Below are 8,979 nucleotides of genomic sequence, written 5' to 3' on the forward strand. Positions count from 1 at the left end.
TGGTAGCAGGTACTGGAAAAAGGACTGTCCCACTGCCTGCAAGTTGTGCTCCACCAGGCACACCAATGTTTGTTTTCTTCTTCCTTGACAGTTTCATGTATGTAACAAATTGTAGTCTCTCTCACCTGCCATTACTCACCCAGACCCACACTGATACCTTTTCCGACTTTCATGTCCTCTGTGTGCCTGCCCCACTAAGTTTAATTAGGGTTGCTTGTATGCCCATGCCTGGGAGACTGTTTACCTCCAGAGGCACATGGGTAACTTACCAATGGCTAAACCATGGAAGAAAGTGACACCCCTTCCCCCAGCCATTAACTGCCAGTAGACCCTCAGGGGCGGGGCTTGTGAGCCTCTCCCTTTGTCATGATGAAGTGCTGATAGGTCTCCTCACTGTTGTCTGGTGTAGGTAACCAGTGCTGCATGAGTTCATTGGTGCCTCAGCAATGTCACGTCAGGAAAGGCATCATTTGTAATGCACCTTCCCCCAACCTCTGACTCTTTATTCTTCCGTCTCCTCTCTCCTGCAATTCGATGTTGCTTGACCCTAGAACGGGGTGATGTAGATGACCCATTTTGGACTGAGCAGTCCATACGATTATTTCAGAACTTTGACCAGTTGGGAATCTCTACATAACTGCTGCTATTGCAATAGCTTTTTTTTTTTTTTTTTTTTTTTTTTTTTTTTTTTTTATGAAGACCTAGAGCAGTACTAAATCTCTGTAAACATTTAGTATTTAGAAAGCAATTTGACCATGTCCCACTTAGCCAAATGAAAGCAGTGGGTTCCTCTTTAGGTACTATGATCTCCCTGCCACCAGCTCCTGATCAAGTGCACAATACCAGGAATATGTCCCAGCCTCTCGAGTAGGCCTTGACTGCGATTAGAAAATGGTTACCCCCAAAGCATTCATGTCATTACCGCAGCAGTGGACAAATCCTTCCAGGGCAGTTGTTAATGTAAGTTAGTATTCACAGCTAGGTGAGAGTGGTGACAGCTTTCTTCCCCCTCAAGTTTGCAATAGAACCTTCTAGCCAGCAGGAAGGAAGCAGCCAGTGATTCCAGCCTGATTTCTCTAAGTCCTGTGACCAAAACATGGAGTCTCTTCAGCAACAGGTCTTACCATCACATTCTGCTGTAAGCCAAGAGCAATGGCGGTAGCATGCATTATTTTGGGGCTTCTATAACCAACCCATCATGGGCGAGTATCCCATACCTGGCACTGGGATCTTTGTTAAAGAATAAGGCTTTTGGGAGGAACACTAGGGGATGTAAGCTTCAGTCACTTTCCATACTAGGGTAGGCATTTTGGTGAGACATCCACCTTTGAGTCATCTACATTCCTGTAAGATCCCTCACCTGCATTCCTAAATACTCACTGGTTCTTCAATATGTTGTAGATACCTTAGACATAGGTGTCTCCCCATGAAAAATCACACATCAACTTGGCAGAATCTAGATCCACCTAGGAGATAAAGGTTAACTGAGGTGGGAAGACTCACCCTAAATGTGGGCAGTGTCATTCCAAAGGGCGAGCTAAGCATCAGCATTCATGTTTCCCAACTGTAGGTGCAATGTGACCAGGTGCCTCGCATGCTTGCAGCCAAGTCCCCTTAGATTGTGAACCAAGATAGACCCTTCCATTCATACATCCCTTTTGTTTGGTATTTGTCCACAGGGCACTACAGTGGCTTTACAGGCTGGGCCACATAGGGGATGCAGCTGCCCCAAGGGAAGAAGCATAGATGGTTTCTTCTATTGTGAGCATGTTATGGTCATGAATAGGTTGAAATGATTTATTCTTGGTCTCGAGCTCATGATCCTTAGTCTCCCAAGTGCACGGGTGGTAGGTGTGTACTGTTACACCCAGCTGGAGTAAGCTTGAACTGAATTAATAATTGGTCAGCTTGGACACTGTTTTCAAGGTTTCAGAGTTATGTAAGAGGTGCAAGGATAGTGCAGAGTTCTCATCCAAATCCTTATGTAGTTGAAGCTTATGTCACTATGGCACTTGGTCAAAGCTGATCACTGTGTACTATTTATTCCTAATGATAGGCCTAATTTTATCTTAGTAATTTTCCCACTAATGGCCTTTTAGTGTTAAGATCCAGTCTAGGACAGCACAGCTAGTTGCCCAATGTCATCTAATCTGTTGTTTCAGTTGTTCCTTGGCCTTTCATTGTTTAGCAGTTTGGGTCTCATGTGTCTTGGGGAGTAACGCCACAGAGATGTGCTGCTTCTATCAATCAACATAAAGTCACGTATGTGGTATGGTTTGAGTGGGTTCCCCTGCTATATGTTGAAATCCTCTTCTCCAATGTGACAGTCTTAAGAAGTGGGAGCCTCTTCTGAAGTGACTGTGTCTAGTACCCCTATAAAACAAGTTGCCAGTAACCTACCAGCTAGAGAGCACCATTTGATCTCCTTGGATTTTGATTTGGCAGCTTCTAGAACCATGAACAGTAGATTTCAGGCTCACCTCTTTACTAGCTCCTGCCCAGTGAGTTCTGGTTATTTTTACTTCAGAAAGCAGCATTGAGATTGCTACAATTGTAGTGCAGCTTCTAAGTCTTCTACAGAGTGTTAAGGAGGAAATATTTCCTATGTATACACTGGCATGTTATTTTGTCTCACAAATGCTAGAGGTGGCCCTGCTGTTAAGTTTTGATTCAAATATATTAAAAACTCATGAACACCAAGAACCAAAGATTTGGATCTAGTACAAGGGCAAATAATATTAAACTTTCCCCTCCCTTTATGACAAGTGGATCAGAGATGCAGTCCATAGTGTCTCTAGCTTTTGGCAAGGTATCCCAATCCACTCTGGTAATCTCTCCTCCCCATTGCCAAGGAAATCCTGGATAAACTCTGCCTTCTGCTTAGTTCCCTGCTGCCCAAGCAAAGGCAGCCACCCTCCTGGGTTTTCTCTTCCCAAGAAATCTCTTGTGTGAGGCTTGTTGTGCAGTGTGATTTTGGTATTCATTGGCTCCCTATGCCAGGATACCTCCTATCCGAGCTGTGACACTTTTGCTTGCTTGGGAACCCTCCCTCTGCTGGAGAGAGCTGTAATGCTTCTGTGGGGAAGCCTTTCACTCCAGAGCTGCAACACCTAGTCACTGTATCTTTTTCTTTTTTTTTTTTAAAAGATTTATTTATTTTATGTATATGAGTACACTGTCGCTGTCTTCAGACACACCAGAAGAGGACATCAGATCCCATTACAGATGATTGTGAGCCACCATGTGGTTGCTGGGAATTGAACTCAGGACCTCTGGAAAAGCAGTCAGTGCTCTTTCCCGCTGAGACATCTCTCCAGCCCCCCTTTTTTTTCTTTTTTCTATTTTTTGGAGCTGGGGACCGAACCCAGGGCCTTGCGCTTACTAGCCAAGCGCTCTACCACTGAGCCAAATCCCCAACCCCTAGTCACTGTACCTTAATACTGCAGTGAAAAGTTCAATGTTCAGTTTGCCCTCTAAAGACTCCCTTCATCTAGGTGACTGTACCTCTACAGAGATTTTTGGTTATACTGATAGGGTATAGATAGATCCTTCTATTATACTCAAATTTGACTGCTTATCTCTTGTAACTCAGGTTTGCCTTGAATGCCATATAATTGAGGATGTCCTTGAATTTCTGCTCCTTCTGTGCCTACTCTCTTAAGTGCTGGGAATACAGGTGTGAGCCACCACTCCCAGTTTGTGTGGTAGGGATCTAACCCAGGGCCACATTCGTGCTTAGCAGGCACCCTACAGAGGTTTGTCTCCACTCCATCATCTATCACTTTTCAAGAAAGAGATGTGCAGGTAGTCTACTACAGAGCTGTGAGCCCAGGGCTCCTGCAGTCACCTCTGCAAGAACTAAGTTAGTGACAACAGGATGCTAAACACAAGTCCTGTGAGAATGCAGCTTGCACAGCCAGGGGGGGCCAGTATTCAGAGGTAATCTCCTGCCTCCATGCCTAGATTAAGAGACAACTGTTATTGGAAAGGAATTAGAACTATGCCTTCAGCACTGTACCACCCGACAGACCTTCCTGACATGTTCATATCCGTGATGCTCGGTTTGGTAGCCATCGTGCATAGGTGGACACTGACCCCTGAGAAGTGGCTAGTGTGACCACAAAGAGGGCATTTTAAATGCTGACCATTTACAAATGGTCACAGACAGCTAGTGCCTACCCAACTGGACCTGGCAACTCGAGAAAGTAGTGCAAAATTAATAGACACAATTTACACTACCTGTAGAAAACAAAGCATGCTAGATAGGTAGGGAAAAAAATGGCAACAGTTGTGTTGTAAAGATTTCCTTTGTGAGGTCACTAGCTTTTTGAGGGTCTAAGAGTCACTTAGTAGCAGCTGTTGACCTCTGAAAACCTTTACATTACTATTAATAGCAGAAGCAAAATTAGTTATGAAGTATCAACAAAAAGAATTTTATGGTTGGGGTCACCACAACATGAGGAACTGTATTAAAGAGCCACAGCGTTAGAAATTGAGAACCATTGCTCTAAACCAAAGCCCAGGAAAGTTCTTGCCTAGAATGCAGAACACCAAGAGAAATAATAAAAGTCCAAGTTCTCCTGAGTAGCCTAAGGAAAACCAAATTGCTTCAAGCCTGTTATGTGAGGGCTCACAGTACAGAAGGCCACCAGCACTGCCTCCACCGATGTAAAGGGAGGACTTGCAAATTAGGACAATAATCCTTTGTGCAAAATATCTGCATCTGACAACCTGTACCGACTCTGTCACCAGCAGAAAATCTAATGTGTGACTTCAGATGGCTAACTTTAAGGGTTGTTTCTCTGTGAGAATCTCTTACCTCAATAGGTTTGTCTGTAATCCAAGTCTAAAACAGGCAGCTGCCAGACCAGGGCACCAGTACTGTGTTCATTTCTGTCTAAACCACAAAAGGGAGCTGGGAGGCACAGCTGGGTATTGTGAACACAATTGAAGAATTAATGTCAAAACCTCTGGAAAAGAAATGCTGCAGTTCACTCCTTTCTTCAAACAGTATCTTTGCAAAAGACTACGTACAAGATATGGTACTGATCAATCATTACAAATTTGTATGTAATTGCTTCCAAGTAACAAATTATGGGATTAAACAAGTATGTCAGATATAGCTAAAATACTGTGATTAGAGCGAGGAATTAGATTTTAAATGTATACAAAGTTTCCTTTTCAGTGTTGCTATGACAGAAACTGGACTAAGGAGGCGTGCAGTTGATAAAGTACTTGCTGAGCACAGACTGATGTAAAGAATCCCAGCACTGGAGAGGCAGAGACAAGAGGATCCCTGTAGTAAAACTAGTGAGCTCCAGTTTAAGGCTACCTTAAAAAACACACGATCGAGCAAAACAGCAGACACTCACCAAATCTGCCCCTCCCAGTCACGACATATACCTCATGTGCATGTGAATGCATGCCTGTGCCATGTACATACAAGCAACCATCAGTGTTTACTGTATTTCTTTGATACTGGCTAACTTTACAAAGTCTGAAGGGTTATTTAAGAATTAAGTAGTAGCAGGGTAGCAATAAGCAGTGCTTGGGGGACTCAAGCTATTTTACAAACCCCTGAGAAAGCAAAGCCGAGTGAAGCTTATGAAGGTCAATGTTGTGTCCATCCACCTGAAGTCCCAAGGGAGATGCGAGTAAGTGTTTGAGACCGGGTGAAGTTAAATAATGCCAACTGCCTAGAAGACTGAAAATTACCACTCAGGATCCATCTAAGGAATAAAACTCTCAGGACTACACCAAAAGTTTCCAGGCAAGGATTAACAAAATTGATGTATCAAGTTCAGTTAACAGGCAAATACTTGTCACATGAAAAGCACCACACTATTAGCACTTTTTGTTTTTGTTGTTTTTTTGAGACAGGGTCTCACTATAGCTCCACTCCCCTGTATTCTCTTGTACACAAGGTGGGCTTTGAGCTGAGACCAACCTGCCTCTGGAGTGCTGAAGGAGAGTTGCACACAAGCCGTGTCAGAGTGGAGGTAGACAAAGTTCTCTCCATTTTACAGTGGAGATCAAACTCAGGATGCCAGATGTGTATCCTCGCGCTTCAAGCTCCTTTACCCACTGAGACATCTTGCCATCCCCGCCCTAAACAATTGTTATCTGTGGTTTGTCTTTTTAAATCTTATTAGATATGTGCACAAGCATGTATGTATTGAGGTTGGAGAACCTTTGGGAATTGGCTCTCTTCCCACCGAGGGTTCCCGGAATCAAAGGCCATCAGGCTCAGATGGTGAATCCTCTCATCTCCTGGGCCATCCTATTGGCTGAGCCATCTTATTTTTTTCCATTAATTCCTTGAAGTACAGCAATCTGAAACTGAGTTTTGTGCTAGAAACCAGAGAACTGGTCAAGGTGAACACCTATAATTTAAATTCTTATTGTCAACAGAATGAAATCTATGCTCTGTTGGCAGATTCTTTACATTTATGACAAACATTCTCCCCACATGGGTTAATGTGCCAGGGCATCTGATGGCTTGAATGTTTCTAAGTGCAAGTGTAATGGTTCACTTGTGTATTTGTACTTTACTTTTAAAGTAGGCCATTGTTGCTTTGTGTGTGGTAAGCAGGTCAAGGACAGGTTTTTGGACTCAGCTCTCATGGGCCCTGGAGACTGAACTCAGGTCTACCAGGCTGTATAGCAGGTCCTTTATGACCCAAGCCATCTCTTGGGCCTCTTAACGACACCCCCCCCCCTTTTTTTGAGACAGTGTCTCACTATGTAGCCTTCCTGAACTATGTAGACCAGGCTGTCCTCAAACTCCTCCTTCTGCTTCCTGAGTGCTGGGATTCAAGGCACGGCCACCATGTGTAGCTGTATTTTTTTTTTTTAAATGACCAATAACATTAAAAACGGACTCTTCGTGTATGGTTCCAGAGCACTCACTGATGTCCAATAAATCTCAACTAATCCATCAGCCAACCTCTCCCTGAATCACGGTGCTGAGGCAGTGTTAGGGCTCTGCTGGGTACTTACAGCACTTGACAGTTTTTCTGAAGGACTCCACCAGTTTCTTCAGAGCCCTCTGCTCCATCACAGCCACTTCAGCTCGTGGGTTTCAACAGTCCACCTACAAGCTTGAGTCCCAAGTTGGTACTAACTCTACAACTCCAAAACAGAATGTGGCCATGGCAACTTCCCAGCAACCAGACAGAACGTTCTCAAGCAGGTTGAAGATGAACGGATGGACCCTGCTACTCAGTACACGTGCAGCAAACTTATCTCCGAGGCTAAGCCTCATGTAAAATGGTATTTCATACTATTTCAGTGCAAGTTAAAACTTTTCTTCCTACTTGAACATATAATCACAAAACCTTTCTTTAGATGGCCATAATTTCCCAAGCTGTCAATAGCTCCTCTGAAGGCTGCCACCTAATGTCACCAAGCACCTTCTCACGAGAGCCACACAACCTCATACACAGTTTTTCGAACATAAAACCCACTTAATTGCTTCCGATTTGGACCTAACAGTAGGAAAACATGGTCTGATTGCTACGCTGGCTAAAATGTCCACTGTCCCATTTTATCTTTGTTGGGAGACCTTGGAAGATCAGCTAAGCTTCTAGGCTGTGTCGGCCTTCACAGAGATGAGGCAACACTAAAACTATGGTTACAATTTAGGACATAATATTCTTTTCTGAGTGTGGTAGTTCTGCCCTACCAGCCTTATGATCTACTCCTGAGGTACAGGTACACATATCCCCAGTCCCTCTAAGTTTTCAATAAAATAGAAAACAACTTCTATGACAAAGCAAGAGGAGATCTCAAAATCCTCCTTATAAATATACCTGAAATCTAAATACCAATGGCTTGAAATAGAAATATGGCAAATTTCTTATGTGAGGCTACCAGCTAAGTCTGCAGACAGCAATTCACATTGACTGTCCCTGAGGCTATACCACTGCTTACATGAAAGGAAAGAAGAGCAGGGGTTAGCACAGCTTGACTGAAGGCACAAACCTGTATTTTGGATAAAATAAAGTTTGGATACTCTTAGGGTACTAAAACAGCTATGAGCAAACAAAGGAATCCAAGTGACCAAAAAGGCTAGCACTGGTGTCGAGCCAACACTTCTACAGATTTCCATTACTTTCCAACAGTTATCACAGTGCCACCTTTAAGAGGCGTGTCAGGTTTGTAAAATCCGTATAAAAATCATCCAAAAAAGGAAAGGGGCAGGTGTGGTGGAGGAGAGAAGGTATGTTATTAACTTATGTATCATCATAACCATGGAATTAACATAGGGGCAACACCCCACAAATATCCCCTTTATGTCTATCAGGAGACTGCTAGGGTCACCAAACACCAACCATGAAAGGTGTGTTTCAATCAGCAGACTCTGAAAAAGACACAACCTCCCATCAAATCACCCATTTTCCATCTGTTCTAACAAACAGCTGCTTCCTACAGGCTGTGGCTGTCACACTCTAGAAAAGCCCATAACCTGCCCTTATACATTCAGGAAAGGTGACAATCAAATGACCCAACAAGCTTTTTAAGCATTTGCATAAGCATCAATTTTGAAAAAAAAAATTGGGGGGAGGGGTGATATAATATATCCCTCAAACCTTTTATATCTTATATTATCTTTAAGCAGGAGAATGTAAGGGACCTCCTAAGAAACATGCTGTTTTTATCACTAAAAGCCTGAGGGTAGCTGGGCAGTGGTGGCGCATGCATTTAGTGCCAGCACTAAAGAGGCAGATGCGGCAGGCAGACCTCTGAGTTCAAGGCTAGCCTGGTCTATAGAGCAAGTTCCAGGACAGCCTGGGCTAAACAGAGAAAGCCTGTTTAAAAAAAAAAAAAACAGAAACAAAACAAAAGGGTGCAGTTACTTTTGTAACTACCTGTAACCCAAAGGGAGGTAAGAGCACAGCTACTCTAAGTGAAAGAGCTGTTTACTCTGCCTCTTCTCCTGCCAAAATGTTCTGTGCATCCCCCACTTTAATCAGCACA

General features: G+C 43.5%; 1 protein-coding gene across 2 annotated transcripts in view; it reads right to left on the reverse strand.

The window, feature by feature from the left end:
• Positions 1-8,012, reverse strand: part of 1700109H08Rikl (RIKEN cDNA 1700109H08 gene like) — a 19,493-nt gene extending 11,481 nt beyond the window's left edge. Inside the window, exon 1 of one of the 2 annotated variants that reach the window (XM_087659684.1) lies at positions 7,000-8,012. In XM_087659684.1, the coding sequence (XP_087515810.1) occupies positions 7,000-7,057 (58 nt within the window). In that variant the 5' untranslated portion in view covers positions 7,058-8,012. The remainder of the gene's footprint in view (positions 1-6,999) is intronic. The other variant, XM_087659685.1, reaches the window with a different exon arrangement.
• Positions 8,013-8,979: the final 967 nt, after the last annotated feature.

This window comes from Rattus norvegicus, chromosome 4 (assembly GCF_021556685.1).
Source record: "Rattus norvegicus strain SHRSP/BbbUtx chromosome 4, alternate assembly SHRSP_T2T, whole genome shotgun sequence".
Taxonomy (NCBI): Eukaryota; Metazoa; Chordata; class Mammalia; order Rodentia; family Muridae; genus Rattus; species Rattus norvegicus.